Source organism: Eucalyptus grandis, chromosome 5, assembly GCF_016545825.1.
Source record: "Eucalyptus grandis isolate ANBG69807.140 chromosome 5, ASM1654582v1, whole genome shotgun sequence".
NCBI lineage: Eukaryota > Viridiplantae > Streptophyta > Magnoliopsida > Myrtales > Myrtaceae > Eucalyptus > Eucalyptus grandis.
The window spans coordinates 56,956,546-56,977,626 of NC_052616.1; the positions used below are offsets into that span (position 1 = coordinate 56,956,546).

The 21,081-nt window shown below is 40.2% G+C and overlaps 1 protein-coding gene and 1 pseudogene across 1 annotated transcript; both read right to left on the bottom strand.

The window, feature by feature from the left end:
- The window catches only part of LOC108953866, a 101,446-nt pseudogene that overhangs the window by 29,111 nt on the left and 51,254 nt on the right, over nucleotides 1–21,081 (bottom strand).
- Nucleotides 12,496–14,493, bottom strand: LOC104445534 (L-type lectin-domain containing receptor kinase IV.1). The gene is given in 4 exon segments (XM_010059432.3): nucleotides 12,496–13,259; nucleotides 13,262–13,897; nucleotides 13,900–14,370; nucleotides 14,373–14,493. Coding segments are annotated over 4 exon segments (1,992 nt in total).

Below are 21,081 nucleotides of genomic sequence, written 5' to 3' on the forward strand. Positions count from 1 at the left end.
GTTGCCACGCCTACTTAGGCTCATCTTGGAGTTACGATCAGGGAGCAAGCCGCCACATCTAGGTCACGATATAGTTCAAGCAGAGATGGAAATCAATTTGGGAAGAAGCCGATGACCAAAAGAAAGGACCCTATTCGTCCCAATCGAAGGAATATAGTCAACAAGTCAGTGCTGAGTCAGAATGGAGTGTGTCGCGCTGACGAAAGCTGACATGGATCAGCCCTGTGTCCTGTTAAGACGAATGCTTGTTCTGAGTGTGACCAACAGGGCTACCTGGCTAAAAAAAAAAGGTCGATGGGACAGATCAATGGGAATGTGCCGTAGAACACACCGAGAGGTATTTAGGACAGACCCTGGTGTAAGGAAGGGTGCAGGCTGTCAACTAACAGGAGTCAGAGGATTCATCAAATGTGTGCCGAGTTTGTAGAAGGAAGCATGGATCAGTTCAGTGTCTTGGTATAATGAAAGCATGCTATAGGTATGGCCAGCACGGCCATCAGGTGAGGGACTATCAGTGTAAGTCCAAGGGAGCATAGACACCGCTATCGTAGATGGGACGCCATTAAGATGGCGAAAGGGATGGGAATGGAACCGACCATGCATCGATCAGAAGAATAATGTTTTTGGGATGATTTTATCAAAGTAACGCAACAGAGTTTTGGATTAAGTTGGTGGAATTTCAGTTTGTGGAGATAAAGCCGTAGAAAGGAGAATCACTTACTAGAGTTGTGTTTGACTAGCCTATTGACATATAACTTTGACGTCAAGTGTGGAAAGAATTGGCTCCTGGAGCATCTTGTGGCAATGAATTGTTGTCGTTGAGTAATCCAGCTTAATCCATTAGCATATGGAAGTGTCAATTTTATTGGGAGTCAAGAAGGACCCTCGACTTCCTTAATCTCGTCACTTGAGGTAACCAGTTTGTTAGACGAAGATTACCAAGGTTACTTGGAGATTGTCATAGATAAGACAGATTGAAGAACTGAAGATTGAGGACATCTCAATGATCCAAGAATTTCTAGATGTATTTCCACAGGAATTGTCAGGCCTGTTGTCAGAGAAAGAGATAGAATACATTATCGAATTAGCACCCGGGACAGAGCCAATCTCAAAGGCTCCTTACCAGATGTCGTTGTCTAAGTTGAAAGAACTGATGGTGCAGATGCAAGAATTACTGGATGAGGGATTTATTCATGCCAGTGCATCACCTTGGAGAGCATTAGTTTTGTTTGTAAGAAAGAAAGATGGTTCATTATACCTAGGCATTGACTATCGTCAACCCAATCAAGTGATGATCAAGAACAAGTGTTTATTACCAAAGATCGACAAATTGTGTGACTAGTTGCAAGAGTGTCGATACTTTCAAAGGTCGACTTGAGGATAGGGTATCATCGGCTAAGGGCCAAAAATAAGGATAGGTCGAAGTCAATGTTTAGCACTCGAATTGACTATTACGAGAGTACTGTAATACCGTTTGGTCTGACGAACGTTCCAGCTGCTATCATTGATTTGACAAACCGAGTGTTCAAAGAATATCTAGATCAATTTGTGATCGTGTCTATCAATGGTATTCTGGTGTATTCGAGGAATGCTGGGGAGCACGAGAGTCATCTGAGAATGGTACTTCAGACCTTGAGAATGCATGGATAGTGTGCTAAGCTAAGCAAGTACAAGTTTTGGCTGACTCGTGTAGCGTTCTTATGTCACGTGATTTCAGGTGAAGCAATTTCCATGGACCCGACCGAGATCGAAGCAGTTATTAGTGGACCAAGACCAACAATAGTAATAGAGATCATAAGTCGTTTGGGTTGGACAAATTACTACAGAAAGTTCGTGGAAAGAATTTCAGCATCAGTGTCGCCGTTGACTCAACTACTGAAGACAGAAGAAAAGTTCGTGGGGATAGACAAGTGCAAGTGTAGTTTCCAAGAGCTTAAATTAAAGCTGACTACCACACCTGCGCTGATCATTCCATCTGGTCCTGGAGGACACGAGATCTATAGTGATGTGTCGTTTAAGGGACTGGATTGCGTATCGATGCAACATAGTAGGATTGTTGAATACGCGTTCCGTCAACTGTGATCTCGCAAGTTGAACTACCCGAGGCATGACCTAAAACTCGCAGCATTAATTTTCATACTGAAGATTTGAAGATGTTAATTGTGTGGAGAAAAATTTTGGATTTTCGCTGACCAACAAAGTCTCCAGTATTTATTCTCTCAGAATGAATTGAATATGAGATAGTGCTGTGAATCAGAACTTTTGAAGGACTAGGATGGTGATATATGGTATCACCCTGGAAGAACAAAAGAAGTCATTGAGGCGTTGAGTCGAGAGTCTTCAATTGTGCATAGGCTGGTTAAAGTATGGACTTTACTTGAAAAGGGTTCAAAATTCGGTTTTCAAATTTGAGGTAGGCCACCTTTTGAATTTAAGGCCACCCTCAACATTGAACCGAATATTCAGGTTAAAATCAGATACTTTAGTTGATAGACCGGGATGTTCAGAAGATCCTTCAAGAGGATACTGATAAGAGAGAGGCTGACTTTCAGATTTCTAAAGATTGAACACTCAAGTTCCAAGAGTAATTGAGTGTACCTGACGATGTAGCACTCAGGGAAGAGACCTTGTCAAAAATTCACTGTAGCAGTTGCAATATTCAACCAGACAATGCAAAGTAGGTTAGAATTGGCGTCAGCTCGATCAGTAAACCAATATAAAGATAGATATCGCCGGACAGGTTACAAGTGTCAAATGGCTAGTAAGTGGAAGTTCAGTAATGCAAGCTGCGAGGACTCTTGTAACCTCTCGAGGTTCCCGAGTGGGAACGAGTGCACATTACAATGAACCTTGTGACAAACTTGTTGACACCTAAATTTTGATTAATCATTTAGTAATTAATTACATGAAAATTTAGGGATTAATCTTTAACCCCTAAGAAAAAAAATAGTAAAATTGCATTTTCATGTAGTCGCATTTGCATAGATACCAAAAGGCAACAAGACGCAGCGGCTCATGGTCGATTACATGCACAAAAAGACGGTCTCTCTCCACTGGTCTGAGCATGCAAAAGAGCGAAAGTCAAAAAAAAAGAGGAAGGAAGTTCTTGCACGTCCGTTGTCTCTCCCTCATTAATGCATGCGCATGCACACACAAATTCGGCGGACGTGCGGACTCTAGAGGAACCCTTAGAGAAGCAAAATGAGCCCATGATATATTATATAATATGCTCTATCAAGTGTGGATTATCAGTCTTGGTGAAGCAGCGAGAAATTTGCTGAAGAAAGAAGCGGTAACAAGCAAGAAAAGTCAAAAAGTTGTGGCAATCCTATAGAAGGGAGGGACAAGTAGCCGCAAGCATGAAGCAAAGAAAAAGAATCCATGAGCGTCCACTTTTTCTCTCCCTCATTAATGCATGCACATGCATGCACAAAATGGGGAAGACGTGAGAAGATAGGCAAGAGAAAGGGATCACAATTTTATAATATTTTATAGTGTGTTGTTGCAATGAATTCTCTCCTTCCTGGAGAGCAAATCGATTGGAGAAGAAAGTCAAAAGAAGGGGCACACATTATAATATATTATAGCAGCTAGTGGAGTCTTCAAGAAACAGGAAGCAAGGTTCAACTTGCTAACTTGTACGTGGACGTGAAGAAAAGTTGCGGCTGTTCTCAATTCACACTGAAGTCGGCGGCAACGTGAGGCGGTAAAGTCCGAGCCTATAAATAAGGCTTGAGAATGCAAACGAAAAGGGGGAGGCCAGAGAACACAAAAAAATCCATGAAAAAGGCCCGCGAGAGAGACATATAGACGAGTGAAAAAAAAAAAGAGATTAAGAGAGATAGAGTCTCGTTAGAAAAAAAAAGGGAGCAAAAGGGGGGAAGGAAAAAACGAAAAGATTCCCTTGAGAGGATTGTGAGAGCTATTAAAAAGAAAGAAAGCCCGTGTGGAGAGACATGAGTTGAGAGAAAAAAGAGGAGAGACTCTCGTCAGAGAGAAAGAAGAAAATATGAAGTCAGGGGGAGGAGATTAAAAAAAGAAGAGAAAAAGCACAGAGAGAGAGACTGCAGAGAGTGAGACGTGAGAGAGAGACGAGAAAAGAAGTGACCGAACAGCAGAAAAAAAAAAAAAAAAAAAAGAGGAAAAGACCCCTCTGTTCATCTTCTTCGGAGGTTCCTTAGCCGCTCGGCTGCCCCTGCGCCGACCGACCCGCTTCCACTCCGCCTCCCGCGACGGCCAGCTCGCCTGCTCCGGTCCCGCTGCGACGACCACCGCCGCCCACTTCGCCCCTAGCCGCGACGAAGCTTCTGCTCCTACGTCGTTCGACCTCAGCAGCAAAACTGTTGCTGTCTGCCCAGCCGCACCACCAGTCACCGCCACTCCGCCGGCCATCCCCTGTGTGAGCACCACCCACGTGCTCGCACCGCCGTTCGTCGCAGGAGCTCCGAACGCCGTCGCCGTCTCCGCTCCTCTTCTCGTCCGTGACCGCGCCTCGGCCTGATCATCGTCACTGCACCTCCGCAGCAACCTGACGCCGTCGCCGCACCACTGCCCGCGCCCTGCAACCCAGCGCCCGACACCCTCAGATCCAACCTGCGACGCCCGCGTCTCCGCTCGAGCACCACCCTCCGACGACCGCGCCCCGCAACGCGTCACCCTTCCCCCCGTCGTCCGACGCCGTGAGCATCTGCCTCCGAGCGCCGTCTACGCACCTGTCACCGTCACCTCCGCTCACTCGCCTCCTGCAGCTCGAAGCAACGAGAGACGCCTGCAAGCTGCAGCACCCGTCGCCGAGTCCTCTCAGTCGCTGCTACCCTCCGCCCGACGCCTGCACCCATAGCCGTGCCTCTGCTCGCCCGTCACAGCTCCTGCCTCCGCCGTCGCCCGTGTCCTACACCGGCAACGCCACCCGCTGCTCTGCCCTGACTTCAAGTTCCAGCTCTACAAGCCATCCGCGAAATCCCCAGCAATAACGGCGAGCCGCTGTCCAAACTCGAGCCTGACCATTCTAAACTGAGAAGTTGTAGTACCGGCGAATCACCGTTCTTCTGAAGTCCACCGACGTAGAGAAAAGGGGGCACATAAAGAGCAAATAAAAAAGGAACAAAAAGACCACTTTCTCTTTCTTTGCAGGACATTCACATTGACTGGTGAAGTCTGGCAGCTAGGCTTTCAACGAGGACTTTCCTTCCTCATGAATTTTGTGTTGCAGGTTATCCCTTGTCTTTTGGAGAAAGACGTGAGAAGCCTTTCCTAAGTATTGACACCCTCGCCGCATGACTAGCCGAGTTGCACTTAACCCGCATCTGTTGCCACGCTGCCCCTCCAGTGCGAGCTTGCCTTTGTCGCGAGCTGCAGCGTGATTCTTCAACAGTTTCTTTTAAATGTTTTTCATGCAGGTTGAGCTTTCACGAGGGGATAACATAATTCAAATAGTTGAGTAGTGAAGAGAAGAGAGACACGTGGAGCAACACCTGGTGGGATATGTTGTTTTTGGTAGAGGCCAAACGAAAGTCACCCTGACCATTGACTTCAGCTTTGCGTCCTCTGCCAACGTCCGCGAGCTCCATCTCCGCAAGTTCGCCCACACCGTGAGCTGTGTAGTCGCTGCCACTAAGCTGACCCCAACGCAAATCGTGTTCGTGAACCTTTGCCGCCGGTCTCGTTTTGAAAACGAATTATCTAAACTAGGTAGCTTTCTTGAACCAAATTAGATAGATTTATTTTGTTTTGTTTTGTCTCTTCATTTGAAATATTTCTTAATGCATGTTTGAAAATCCCTGACGTACCACCTAATTCGCAACCGCATACAAATTTTTATTCCATCTATAAGGCTTTAGATGGAATAATTAATCACGCGGGAATAAAATTAATATTTTGGTCTTTAAGGCTTAAGATCAATTTATTGATTTTATTAGCGAAACAACCATGGAGGATTTGGTATCTTTGAATTGTTTTGTTTATCTCAAAAATACAAAAAAATTGCATTTGCATATCATGTAGATTAGAATTGATTTTCCTAGATAAAATTACATGATAAAAAAGTTAGTTTTTTTAAATGCATGTTTAGATGATATCTAGGTTAGATAATATCTTTTGAAATAAAATTGCATGATGAGATAATTTTCTAAGTTAAGATAGGATTTAGATTAGTCTAATCCTAACTTAAAATAGATAATGTCTCGCTTTAGTTAGATTTTTTTATTTTTAGTGATTTTAATTACGAATTTTCATAAAAAATAATATAAAAAAGATAAAAAAATCATGTGCACATCATGTGGGATTAGGTTCATAAAATGCACGCCATGTAGAATTAGGGCTCATTTAATTAAAAATTGCCCGTCATTATAATTAGGTCATTCTGATTTGCATATTTAATTATTGCATGTTCATTAAGAAAACACAAAAAAAAAAAATATTTTACTCATGTCATGTAGTTTAGAACACATTGTAATGCCATTCTATGTTAGATTAGTAGCATGCATTGCATATTGCATGATTCTCATTAAATAAGTAAAAACAAAAAAAAGAAATCGCGTGTTAATTAGAAATCATATCTAGGTCTGTTGATGTGAATTCTGATCTAACAATACAGATGATTTCGTTGCCATGAGGTAAATCCTGCAATTTATTCATCGCTTTCTTGGGTGTTAAATTGGTGGTTTGCGCACCCGCATGATCACCTCACATGTTAGGAAGATAAATTAAAATCAATTAAAGCTGCCTGCAAAAACATTTTTGAAAATAAAAGAATGGTACCGAAAGGGCATTAAAGAAATCTAGTGTAACCAAGTCCTCGAACTCACAATCTATAGTTCGTAGGAGTGAAGTAATTCTCCCATTACTTTACTTGGATTTCTAATCGACCCACCAAAAATAGATTAGTAGCGACTCCATAATAAACATCATTTGCATATTAAGAACTTGAACCTAAGTCGCGAATTGGTATGGGCTTGGGAGGGTCCGAGTTAAGTCTAGGCTTAACAATCCATTAGCCGAACCCTTAGGTGGTCCAACCCGCTTCGGGGAGGTCGCGACAAAACCTATCAAGAAATCATAGGGGTAATGATTCCATTTGGGGTAGTGGTTGACAGACTAATGAAGTTGGTTCAATTTAATTTTGATTTCGATTGGATAAGTTGGGTCTTTCATCGACGCGACTATAGTGCTTTTATCTGAGATGGCTACTCATGAGATAACCGACCTATCAGGTGAAGCCATTAAGGGATTTTAAATGCAATAGACTTGAGAATTCGAATAGAAATCAACTGCTTGACCGTGCTAGTCTACAAGGGACATTACAACACAATTAAAAATCAATTAGAGACTGGAGACAGGTCAATTTGATTAAGATGTGTGATCAAAGTGTGGGTGATTCCACCTGATTGCAAAATTCTTGTCGATTGGCACTAGATCAATTTTCTATCATTTTGGGTACCCTGTGTCCATATTTGAAACCTCGAGATTTTCATGACCATTGAGAGTCACCAATGTGTCGAAGAGATATGTTGTGGCTCAAAGAAAATCGACCGCGGGTCATTGCATCAAAAATTCCTAAAAGCTATTTGGTAGGTTAAGTCACGCTAAAATCACATCTGATTAAAATTAACCACAAATTTGAACCCGATTTCAGAAATTGAAAGTTATGTCGTGTCATGATCTATTTTAGGAACGTTGACTCATCCTTTGAAGAATTTTCGGAGATTCTGAGATTTTTACGGAAAATCGATTTGGATGTTATTGAAAAATAACGGAAATTTGGATTGGCTAAGTCGAAGGAAATTTGGACTTCTAAGTTGAGCCTTTGGGTGTTGGGGACTTGTAAAAATTTTATGGGCTTTCTTCTTCATCAAATTGGACGTCGAATTGGGAAATTTCGTGGAAGAATTGAAGCTTATATGGTGAAATTCGGAACCATGGAAGGGGCTACAAAATTTGGCTTCAAAATTTGATTTTTGGTGGATTTATTTTCAAGAAAGAATTAGGGGACATGTGTTTAATTAAGGGGATATAATTTGCTGACTTTTAGGCCCCATTTTTCCAAGCTTCCCGAGCACGTCTCGACTGCCTTATCTTCTTCATGTTTCTACTTCATTGAAGACCTCAGCTGTCCTGCCTTTTTCTTCTTTTCAATTTGCTTCTTTGAAGACCTGTCTGCTTGCCCATCGCTTCTCCTTCGACAGCCAGCTCACACCTCCATCATCTTTGGTCTCCCAACCCTCCACTCGGTCAACAACTTCAATGGTTTGTTGACTCCAGCCTCCACCAAAAGTCTTCCAGTCGACCGCCACACGCCCACGTTTCCACCGGATCTTCAATCCAACTGCCCTGAAACATTTGCTTCCCACCGAGTTCTCCATTTGCTGCCACGTCCATCCCCCATGAAGCTGCTAAGTCAAAGTTCAACTCCAGCAGCCAACGAAGTTCTCCACCGAAGCCGAATTCCCCTGCATCTTTCCTCCATGCAGCCACGAATTTCAGCTACCGCGTCTAGTCAATCCAACAACAAACTGAAGCTCTCTTCCCCATCTTTGACACCAGCTGGTCCCGTCTCTCTCGCTGCCCTCTTCGTCCACGTCCTCAGTATCACTTCCTTCGCTGCTTCGGGCGGCTTAGTCCACGAGCCCACGCAAGTCAGCCCAACGGCAGCAAGCCCGCAAACTCCAATGCCACCTTCAGCCCACGTGAATTTCAGCCGCAAGCCTTTCGAAGCCCATCTTTGTTGCAACAATTTGGCCTAAGAATTCAGCAATTCAGCCCACTTGAAGTCAGTCCAACAACCCGTGAAGCAAGCCCACCCAACTCAATAACAAATCAGTTTGGGCTGAGATTTGTCGGACTAGTTTTGGGTCCGGTCCAAGCCCGTTGACGACACCGCAAACCCGAGTTTCGGCCGCCGTCACGCCGTGGTCGGGGTGAACCGGTTTTCACATTAAGCCGGTGAGTTTACCGACTAAACTCGCTTAGAGAGTTAATTATGCTTAAGGGGTTTTAGATTTTGCTAAGCATGTTTAGGTGGTTAGATTAGTTTAATTAAATGTTGATTAGATTATGTACATGATTAGATTGGTGGATGGATTAATTAGTATAATTATGTAATTACATTAGTATAATCTTAATTATACTTTTAATTAATTATTGCATTTAATTATTTAGTTATTTAAATTATATATTATTTAATTATATTATTTAATATTTAAATTAAATTAATTTTCGGAATTTATAATTATTAATTAATTAATATTTTCCGGAATTTATACCGGGAGAGCCGTTTGTTATAATTTCGCACCGATCACGGTAGTGTGGTTAGTTTGTTCAATTGATTGTTATGTTTGTAAAATTGAGTGATGGTTGTATTGGAAAATACCATGTGTCGGGTGTTGACACCAAAAGTGGTCCTTAATTACCAAATCAACTTAGGTGAGTAAGATAGATCTATAGCAGCTTCGGGGAGCATTAAGATCATTATAGATCTCTAGTAGTTTTGGTGAACAATAATACTTTAGCAGCTTCAATGAGCACTATAGATATCAGCTTTGGCAAGCAATAATAATTCAGTAGCTTTAGCGAGCACATGTTATCTAGCAGCTTCGATGAGCAATAGTTGATCTAGCAGTTTTAGTGAGCAATAATTGATCTAGCAGCTTAGGTGAGCAGTGTTCAAATTGATAGAGTTTATAGATGGCATCGATGGTATGAAGTTGAATGAGTCGACTAATTGATTGTTGAATTGAATTGAATTAAATTGTTTGGTCGGGTATTTGATTATACTGACATGCAGGAAGGATCTAAGGCAAAGGTAAGTCCTCTGTCTCATGCTTGTGCTTAGGTAGCCCTTGGGGAGTATTTCCTTCATAGTCGGAGTTTAGGGGGTAAACTTGCTGAGACATTGTCTCATGGTTATTGTATAACCATTTTCAAGTCCTTAGTGTTAGGGAAATCTCTTATGATGTTTTGAAAATGACAAAATAAATCAAAGGCTACTAATGTGTTTAATGGTTAAGTAATAGACCATGCAGATGATAGAACATGTAAAGGATATTATCAAAGTCTATACTTAGAAGAACCAGAAGACTGAACGTAACACATGTTCAAAGTATATTCTAAAGATTTCTAGATTTCTATGTCAAAGTCTAAAGACTGCCAAAATTTAGTGTCAAAGTTTGTTCTACATTAGAAGTCTATCCACTCTGACAAATTCCAGACTGAATGTTGATAAAGAACCAGAAGACGGACTCTATACTGAAGCAGAACTTATTCAGACGGTGTTCAGACCTTAAAGCTAAATCTATTTAGAAGCAGAATATGTTCAGACTCAGATTGTAAAGTCTATTACTCTCAGACTTTACATCCAGATTCGACAGAACGTAACACAAGCCCCAATTATACAACGGCTAGTGATTTGGTTTGAATTCTACGTCAAGATTGATTTGATTGACTCAATCTAATTGATTGACGATTAGATATTGAAGACAAGAACTTTCTATACGAAGAAGCTCTATTTATAGAAACCAAGATTCTGTTTGTATGGGCGATCGGAATCAATTTGGAATTCTACTTTTGTCACTCAACGGCTACCAAATCTTCTAGATACAGATCTGTCCAACGGGTAGATTGGAAGACAATCCTCAAGATACTATCCAATGGCTAGTTTGGAAGTGGAGGAGTATTTAAGGAGATCAAGGACCGATGAGCAAGTAAGAGACAGAGCGTAGAATTTATAATTCCAAAGTCTGAGCGACCTTCGATCATACATTTGTCTCTTGTGAGCTTAAACGTTTGTGATCGTGAGAGAAATACCAAAAGAGTGACTTAGTGAGATAGTGTGATCTACTACTAAGTGTTTGCACTCAAAGTTGTAATCTCTTGTTAATTGTATAGTGGAATCCAGCTAAGAAGGCTATTAGCATGGGAGAGAGGACGTAGGCTTGGATTAAGCCGAACCACTATATACCTTGTGTTCTTATTCTCTTCCCTGAATCTCTTTATTTTGTTCGCAGTTCTATTTAACTTGCTAAAGTCTAAACTCGCTCAAAGTCTGTTACTCTTCAGACTCAGTTTCAAAAGTTTGTTGTTATTCAGACTAGGGTTAAAAGTAAAGGTTTTCACTGCATTTTGCAGAATTTGTTTTTACACCTATTCACCCCTCTCTAGGTGTTCATACTAGCACTTTCACTTAGATGACGGTCGTGGAGGACCTGAAGCCCCGTGCGGGAGGTGGAGACCGAAGGATCGGCAAATATATCGACTCGTTGGTCTTAGGACAGTTCCCTTTTGTTGAGCGGTCTTTTGTAGATAGACCAGTGTTGTATATATGAACCTTGTATGTTTATAAAAGGTTTGCTTTGGGTGGCCTACTTTCATATCCCGAGCTTTTGGTTATCAGGGGATTTGTTTTGCTTCCACATGCGTAATTAAAAATGAAAGGGTCAATGACTCGTCCTGAGAAGTCGCATATTTATATCAACCAAGCAGGAATGGGCACGCGCTCGAGGATCGGAGCGTGACACTACTTAGAGCCAAACCGACCAGATCGACCCTTGGGTAAAATAGGCTCTAAATTAGTCTGTCGATATTTTGCCAAATTACTTAAACTCAAATTAAAAAAGATCCACCCTCACCCATAAACTTAACTCAATGACTCACGTAAACCCACGCAATGAATAAAAACAAAACTCAATGGTTATTCAGCTTAATTTATCATCAAGAAAAGGGGTGTTGCAGCTTTTAGAGGTATTTGACAAGCATCTCAACTGTCACAACATTTGGCTTAGATTTGTAGTAATCTCAAGGATGGTGTTATTACCCGTCCGTCGCTTCTTGCTTTTAGTTGAGGTTTTACGTATTAGGCCCAACATACTTTTGCTAAACAAGCTTGAGGATTTTTATAGGGATGGGCACGGGACGGAAAGAATCCATACCCCATGCCCCCAGCACGGTCAGCACCACCACTGTCAACCGACATGGCCACGTCCGAGACCACCATGACCCTGTCAGGACCATTTCCAGATCCGTCCTCTTTCTTTCGCTTTGGCTATGATTTCGCGGTGGAACAAAAAGACGGAGTGTGCCATCATGGTGCCTGGTAACGGCAGCGACCGACGCGGCTTCGAGAGACGACCACGATGAGGATTGTGATGGGACTCGATTTCGTAAATAGTTGCGGTGCAGCCAAAGGAATAAATGACTAAAACTGAGAGGGAGTAAGGGTAAAACAGAGGAGGGGAGAGAAAAATGATTTTTTTTTTGGTGATGTGGGGATTGATGTGGTGTGATTAGGCCTACAGGACAATAATAAAGTACACCAATCAGTGAACGAAGCCGGGGAGAAGCAGCCAGTGGCGGCAGCCAATTTTTAGCCATGTCAAAACTACGGGCGTGTATATTACCGATCCTTCCACCGACTAGTAATAGAGTGACTCTTGGAGCCTAGGCCATATCGATGTTCCCCAAATAAAGAGCATGGAATAAGATTAGAAACTAAAACTATGAGGCTCATCGCCCACCTGAGAGAAGCGATTCTACGACAGAAGATGATTGCTGAAATGCCTTTTCCATGGAGGACGGAGACATGGCCAAATCATCAAAACCTTCGTGATGACCGAATGTTAACCTGCTGCCGATGGACGACAACTCCGGCATTGGAATATCACCCTCCAAGTAATGCAAAACTTGACGGATGCTTGGCCTCATCAGCGGCTCGGGGTGGGAACACATCAACCCAAGCTTCAGCACCAATTCCATCTCTTCTTCGACAAACTCCGCCCCCAACTTCGGATCTCTTGCCTCGAGAATGGCACCTCTGTCCCAGCAAGAAAATACCCAGTCCACCAATATCATGTCCTCCGCATCCCGGTTCTGGATCGGCCTTCTCCCGCAGGCAACCTCAAGCAAAAACACTCCGAATGCGAACAAGTCCGTACTCCTACTGGCTTTGCCAGTTCGCATGTGTTCGGGGGCGAGATAACCAAGCGTTCCTGCGACGTGAGTCGTTTGAGGGTCGGCTCCATGGTTGTATAATCTCGCAAGCCCAAAATCTCCAAGTCTTCCATTTAGGTCAGCATCTAGCAAGATGTTACTCGCCTTTATATCTCTGTGGATCACGACTTGCTCCCAGCCTTCATGCAGATAAAGCAGCCCAGATGCCACTCCTTTGATCACCCTAAATCTTTGCCTCCAATTGAGGGTGATCTTTGGTTGGTTATAGAGGTACTTGTCGAGGCTCCCATTGCTCATGTAATCGTAAACCAAGAGCAGCTCCCTTTCCGACGGCAGTAACCGAGGAGCGACACTATGTTGCGGTGACGTAGCCGACCAATGCTGATGATCTCCGCTATGAATTCTCTCATACCTTGTCTCGATTCATGTGAGACCCTCTTCACCGCTATCTCTATGTTCGATGTGGGTAAGTTTCCTCTATAGACCCGACCAAACCCACCAGTCCCTAATAGCTCTTGCTCCCGGAATCCTTTTGTCGCAATATAAAGGTCCTTGTACTTGAACCGGTGCGGGCCGTAGTCCCTCTCCCAATCTTCGAGCACCTCGGCAAATTTCCGTTTCCTTCTCATCACATAAATTACGCTCAAGATCAGGATTGATATGAGGAAAAGAACCACCCATGGCAGCCCAATAGTCAGTACCTTCGACATATCCTTTTTACCGATCTGAGGAAGCTTAGGAAGTCGGGACAGGGCAAGTGCCTCAGCCTTTCCATTTACCCTGAAGCTCCACCCCAGAACATAGTAAGAAGTTTGGACCCAACCGGCCGATGATGAGAAGCCAACATACATGTTCTCGTTGATAACCGACGTGAGATCCCGTGTAAGAGACAGAAGGGGAGTGTCTGGCTTTTGCACTTTGATCGGAGCCAATGTAACATTGATCTTTTTTCCGTGCCATCGTAGTCCACCCAGGCTTGCATTGCTTTACCGCTTATTAGAGTCAAGTTCTTGAACTTCCCCCCATCTGCATAATACCCCGCTGGAGCTGACATTGCTGATTTCAACCCGTTCAAGTTGATTCCCACGTGATTACTGTCGATATCCTGAAATTCGCTGCCCTGGGTCGTGTCGAATTCCACTCCGAACACATGATTGGTGGCGTTGCCATTGTTAGTTTTGTTGAACATGCCAAGGTATTGGCTAGGCAGGGACCCCGGGAGGCCTCTCTGGGGCGTGACCACAAAGACGATCCCATGGCCGCTCAGAGTCCTATCCCGAGGTCGGATCGCAAAGACGAACGTGGCAGAGAAGGAAGAGACGGAGCTGTTTGGCGAGTTCTTGAACTGGACTGGCTTGGGATGGAAGGCGTGGCCCATATTCTCCATATTCTGTCTGACGTCGTAGCCCATACTCAGGAGGCCATGGGGTTGACCCAGGCCATCCCATCGAGACTCAGCTCTCCTATTGCGAAACGGTTGTACAGGAAACTGGTCGCTCGAGCGTAAGCCAAAACGGCTAGCAGAGAAACCAGAACAAGAATATTGACGAACATGGCTCAGACTCAAAGGTCTGCTGCAATTAGCTTACGAAGGATACTGTCACACCTCGAATCATATATATACATTAGTACCCTCGTCTTATTTGTCACTAGCTAAAGAATCTGAAAAGATTAGAATGAAATGGGTGAGCAATATCTCTTCCTAAGCAGGTTGAGAACCTACTATACATATTTACAAAACCATACCAAAACTCATCTAATCCAAATTCATAGTATAGCATGTGCGTGAGATCAAAAACGAGTTTTATCTTTTCAATAAAACTTTATACATATTAGAAATACTAATTTCATAAGTAGTTTCAAAGCAAATATCAATGATCCAATCGATTGATCAATCTCATCAATTTACATATCAATGTTCTATTCCATTAATCAATCTCATCCCAAACATCAAAAGTCTATTCCATCAATTCATTTCATCCAATCACATATTAATGGTCTGTTCTAATATCCAATCTATTGCTCTATATTAAACAATAATCATGATACAATGCTTGGTGATAAGGCAACCAAGATTCCTCCTTGACAAGTTCTCCATCCATTATTAACTTGTGGCTGACCCATAAGGATATCCTAAAAATTAGTATGCATAACTAGAAACCCTCCATAGTGATATTGTGCATCAAACCATCATCTTTTAATAACAGAAATACAATCCAGAATCAACCTTATAATCAAAACACATTTATACAAATCAAAACATATATCTTTTTACACATCAATTCTTTCCACAAACCAATCCAGAATTGGCAACATAAATCGTTTTCGCAATACTAAACATATACCTTTTATAACATAATACCTTTCATAAATCAGATTAATAAATCAATACATATAACCTTTTTGCAATCCATTTCTAAAGCATTTCTCAAACAATTTCACAATAATCAACTCATAAATCGTTTCCAAAAATGCTTTCTATACCATTTCAAATAATTAAAATGGTTGTAAATGCCCAATCAAGATTTTATGCATTGAATATGCTCTAAACATCACTCTTGCCTTTTAACCTTCTTTTTTTTCTTTTGGCACACAATATGTCTAATTATTTTCATTTTCAAAATATGAGTTTAGAAATTCAAAGACGAGATAGTATCACTTACATAGAAATATCCAAAACCAAATAATTAGATATATAGCCAAAGATCTCATAATCCTATAAATTAAATGAGAATTAGAGTCAAAACCACGTGAAACGCTACTTTAACTATATTTGACTAAGAGTCAAAACGCTCACTATGTGTCCATAAGAGACCTCAAGAATGACCAATTATGGCAAAAAAAAACCACTAGTGTGAAGAACAATCACTCGCATGAAAAACTTTCTCATGCGATATCTCTCTACCGAACTCCAATTCAAGCGTGCTTATTGTCAAAAGAAAGCCCTTTCGAAGTATTTAAAGATCTTAAGTTTGGCTGGCCCAAAATGTAGATGACAACCGATGACATTTAGCACCGAAAGCTGCTGGTCGAGTTATTGTTCAACATGTGCGCTAAAATGATTTCAAAAGTTTGTTTTCAGGCAAACTGTAAGCTCCAATTAGATTCTCAAAAATCATATAGCTATATACCACCCTAGACAGTCAATAACCCATAATTTTTCAGCCTAACAAATTTTAAATCAGACCTTGCAGTTCCAATTTGACATAATTTTCAATTTGTAACATAATTCCAAAGAACTATTCCAATTAGAAAAATGAAAGGCTTGAATCCTTACCGAAAATTGCAAATTGAAGTAAATTCCGCTTTGCAAGACCCCCAAAGCGTGAGCGCAAAACCTTCCTTCCTTTTTTTCCTTTCTCTTTCTTCTTTCCCCTTTCTTCCTTTTCTTTGCTTTCTCTCTTTCATGCTTGCCCTCTTCTTATTACGAGAGCAGAGTCCACTTTTCTTCATTCAATATATTTTTTCCCTGGACTTCGACCGAGTCAAAGTCCACACATTTACAGGTACAACTACAAGGGCTATAAGAATCAAAAGAATACTTATCGTACAACATAAAGAATGGTGCAAATTTGAAAATTTTGTGCTCCACGGGAGGTGGGACAAACGCATGGTAGAAGGATGAAAGACGACGAAAGAAAGGAAGACCACAGTTTCGGTCGCCATTTCTAGACTGGTCGGTCCATGAAAGTTCGAGGAAGAAATTCTGTTCAAGCGTTTTTGGTGCTTTAGTGGTCCAACATGAATCGCTGCCTCCTCCCAGGTCTTCTTGATATGCCCTCCACACACACACACACACACAAATGCACATGTTACAAGTAAAAGGGCATGGCCACATCTTAGAGTACAAGAGAGAAAGGTACGAGAGAAGTTCCATTCATATTTTAGATTAAAATTAATTTGGATGAGGTGATTCGAAAGAAAAAAACTGGGATTTAGATAATTATTAGAGAAAAAAGAAAGAAAGGATTTAAAGGGATTGAGTTAAATGGTTGTTAAGATGCAAGCAAGGAAAAAGGAGAAATTATTGTTATATGAATAGCCTTTTGTGTATTCACAAATAGATAAAGAATAGTCTTACAAGTGAGAAAGAAGAATAAATTTATTGAGTACCGCACAAATCCGTTCAAATACCTACGAATCCCTTCATATGGTTTTAGAATGTACATGAATTAACTGGATCGATATGTACATGAATTAACTGGATCGATCCCTCGTTATCTCACTTGATCCCCCCTCATCATTTTCCTTCCCTCTCCTCCATCCAAACACAGTTATGTTTTTAGAACCTTTATCGACCCTCTCAATCTCTTCTAACAAGCATGGTTTCAGCGTAGATCCACATGCTACGTGTCGTATTCAAAGATACGAACACAACAATTTCAGCATCGAATTAGTAATGTAAGAATTATCGTGGCCAACATGATATTATTAATTAATAGTTAATAAATATTTAAGTGCTAAAATGCATTGGTTATGAAAGGTTGCAAATCTTAAGAAAAGATTAAAGGTATTATTCTATTGAGAAGTTACTGATCTTCCACAGATGTGTGACTTTTATGAAATAAAATGTGTTTTGATGAAAGGCACTTATCGATAGCCTATATAAATAGAATTTAGTACTCTCTCTACCCAAGAGAAGGAAGTTGTAGATGAGATATGTTAAGGAAAATGGCGGTTTAAGAGAGATAAATCATGTTTCTTCAATTTTTCAGTTTTCTACAATGAATATTTTCAACAATATTGTTATAGATAAATGTATGTCTTCATCCCTCTTATTGTGAAAATGATGAAGATTAAAAAAAAAAAAATAAACCTATCTTGAATTTCCGCATTGAAGAATTACATTATTGACAACAATCAATTGACAGTCCATTTTTAGGTCCCACAATCTACCATCTTATTCAAATCAATGGTGTGAGAGAAAAGTAGGACAAGATTTTTAAGGGTATTTTGAAGATTTTAAGAAGAGATTAGAACTCTCCCCTACATATACAACACGTGTAAGTCTCTGCTTTACATGTCATACATCAATCACTGTTGATTTAGTAATAGTAATGGATACGCAATTTGTAGAAAAAAAATTGCATCAATTTTGCAGTTACTAGTAATCCTAGATAGATATAGATACAAATCTGTTAGCATAATTTTTTAGAGATGCGAGCATGTCTTAGTTCTCAAGAATTAGAACAAGAAGTTGGGGAGATGGATACTAGAAGTATTAAAAATTGAAATTTCTTTTAGATCGCTTAAGTACCACTTAAAAAAATAATCAATTAAGTGCCAACTCCAATCTTGGTCATTATTAATTTCTCAATCCTACATGGCTTGTCGGCATGCCTAATCAACATAGAACCCCTAAATGATGTTGTGTAGACAAGTTGATGAGTAATTATTTAAGTGTTAAAAATTGTAAATATAGATCGTTTGAGTGCTAATTATTGCTAAAAATGATTAATTAAGTGTTAGTCATTATAAGAAATTTATACTTCAATGTCAGTTGTTGTTAAAAAATAATCTCTTCAATGCAAATCTAAATTAAAAAGTGATCATCATGCGACGTCGTTTTGGATGTCCACTTAGACTGAAATTTTTTAAGAAAAAAATGTGTCGAGTCATATTAAAATATTATTTTGGCTAGAATTTCTCATTTGAGGCACTTAAGTGGTTTTTTTTTTTTTTTTTGGCACTTAAGTGAGCTGAGAAAAACACTTAACACTAAAGTGAGCACCATATACAACTTTTAACATTTTTAGTGTCCTTTTCCCTAAACTGTGGTAGCCAACCTCACAAGTGGTCTCAATGCTTATTGAGTTTATGATGCCTTTCTTTTAGGAAAAAAAAACTTTAAAAGTGCAAACGTCTTTCATCTTTTATTTTCTATTATAAAGATATATGTTTTGTCTTATATTTCTTAGATAAAATTTAGAAGCGACCTAGGATGTCACGTCTACACCATATCACTATTTAATGGAGACTAAGGGCGCATATGGCAACACTTCCGTCACTTCCCAAAATAGAAAAAATAACAAAAATCTGTTTGGTAATATTAATTAATTTTTTTCCCCAAATAGAAAGGTAGTCGGGGAATTGATTTAGAACAAAAAAAAGAAAAAAAAAAAAAAAAAAAAAAAAAACAGCTTCCTATTTCTAGAAACAATTTTCAAAAATAAGTTATTTTTTCTTTTCTTTTTTTCCTTTCCTTGTCGCTTGCCGTCCCCACCACTACCATCCGCCGCAACAGCGACTGCCAACCATCACTGTCCATCGGCTGCTGGCATCATCCTCGCAACCGGCCGCCACGTCCACCGACCGCCGCCGTCCGTCGGCCACTAGCAAGCGGCAGCAAGGAAGAAGAAGAAGAAAAGAAATGAAAAAATCTTTAAAAAAAATAAAAGAAATTTTATGCCACAAAAAAAAATTGTAAATTGTTCCAAACACATTTCTATTCCTTTTCTATTTCGAGAATGGAAATGTTGTGTAGTTATTAATCGCCTTCATTTACTAAGAAATTGTTCATGGAAATAGAATTAAAAACGACTATTTCTAAAAGGAAATTGTTCCCAGAATAAAATGTTATCATATGCACCCTAAATGACTATATCAATGTTTGCATTTACTTTTTTTTTATAGAATGATCAATTTGAACAAACAACATTTAATTTAGAGACTACATTGGCAAAAATCAAAAGAAAATTTTCTATTAGGGAGGTTAAACAAAATTATAAAAGTTAGTGTGATCCGTTTTCCTTTAGCTTCCTCCATTGATGCGACGGAGGTATGTGTATGTCATAAAATTTCAATTTAGACTCTATTAATTTTGTGGAAAAAGAATGATTCAAAAAGATTTTTCTAAAAGTGATTATTTGCATCACTAAGAATAAAAAGCAAATAAAAATATTTTCATTATCGATAATAATTTATATCTAAAAAATTTTGTGAATGATGAAAATTTTGTTTGTTTGTTCTTTTTATAAGCGATATAAATAATTATTTTTTAGAAAATATTTTTCAAATCATTCTTTTTTTGCAAAATAAACACATCTTAAATTCTTCCACATGTCCCGCCAGATGCCGTGCCTTGTTTTTGAAATTGGTGGTGAACACGTTTTAGTTATTGGGGTTCTTTTCAGTACTTGTTCGAGAAGATCAACACCCATGTTACCAAAGAGATTCTAAATGAACAAAGAAAACCTACAGTGGTTGAGATTTTGGAACCCAACGTCACTTCAGGTCATCTAAAATTAGCAAACCCAAGTAACACATTCATTGCAACTCACCTAAAGAATAAGTCTAAGCAACTTCCTAGGCAAAAAGACACTGAGAGTGTCAAAAGTTATGTATAATTCTCACTTTAGTATTAAGAGTATTTGCCAAATCACTTAAGTATCAATTAGAAGAAAAAACGATCACTAAAGTGCCAAGTGCTAAAGGCGAGAAATTCAAGTCAATAGCAATACATGGCTCTTATAATTAAATTATTTAAAAAATCTAGTCCACGTGGCATGCTTGGCATTAAAGTGATCACTTTAAATACAAATTGGCATTCATATAATCACTATATACAACTTTCAGATGATGTCATTTAAGGGTTATATGCTAACCGGGTGTCACGCCCCGATTCTCAAGTGCGTGCCCATCCCTCAGTAGTCGATAAATATGTGACGTTCCAGGACGCATCACCGACCCATTAAATTTTAATGCGCATGCGGAAGCGAAACAAATCCCCTAACAACCAAAAGCTTCGGATAGGAAAGCAGGAAACCATTCACATCCAAAACAAGCATTTTATAAATAAGGTTTATATACAATATTGACTAACTACAAAAGACCGGCTCAACCAAAAGGAAACTGTCCTATGACCAACTAGTTAGACACGTTTGCCGATCACTTGATCTCCACCTCCCCAGACTCCGGGGCTTCGGGTCCTCCATGACCGCCATCTAGGGACTTGAAAATGTTGAGCCCACAATGGAGTGAGACAATATATCAGCAAGTTCACCCCCTAAACTCTGACTAGAAAGGAAATTCGCCCTAAGGGCTACCTAAGCACAAGCACAAGTCAGAGGACTTACCTTTGCCTCAGATCCTTCCTGCAAGTTAGTATAATTCATATACTCAACCAAACAATTCAGTTCAATT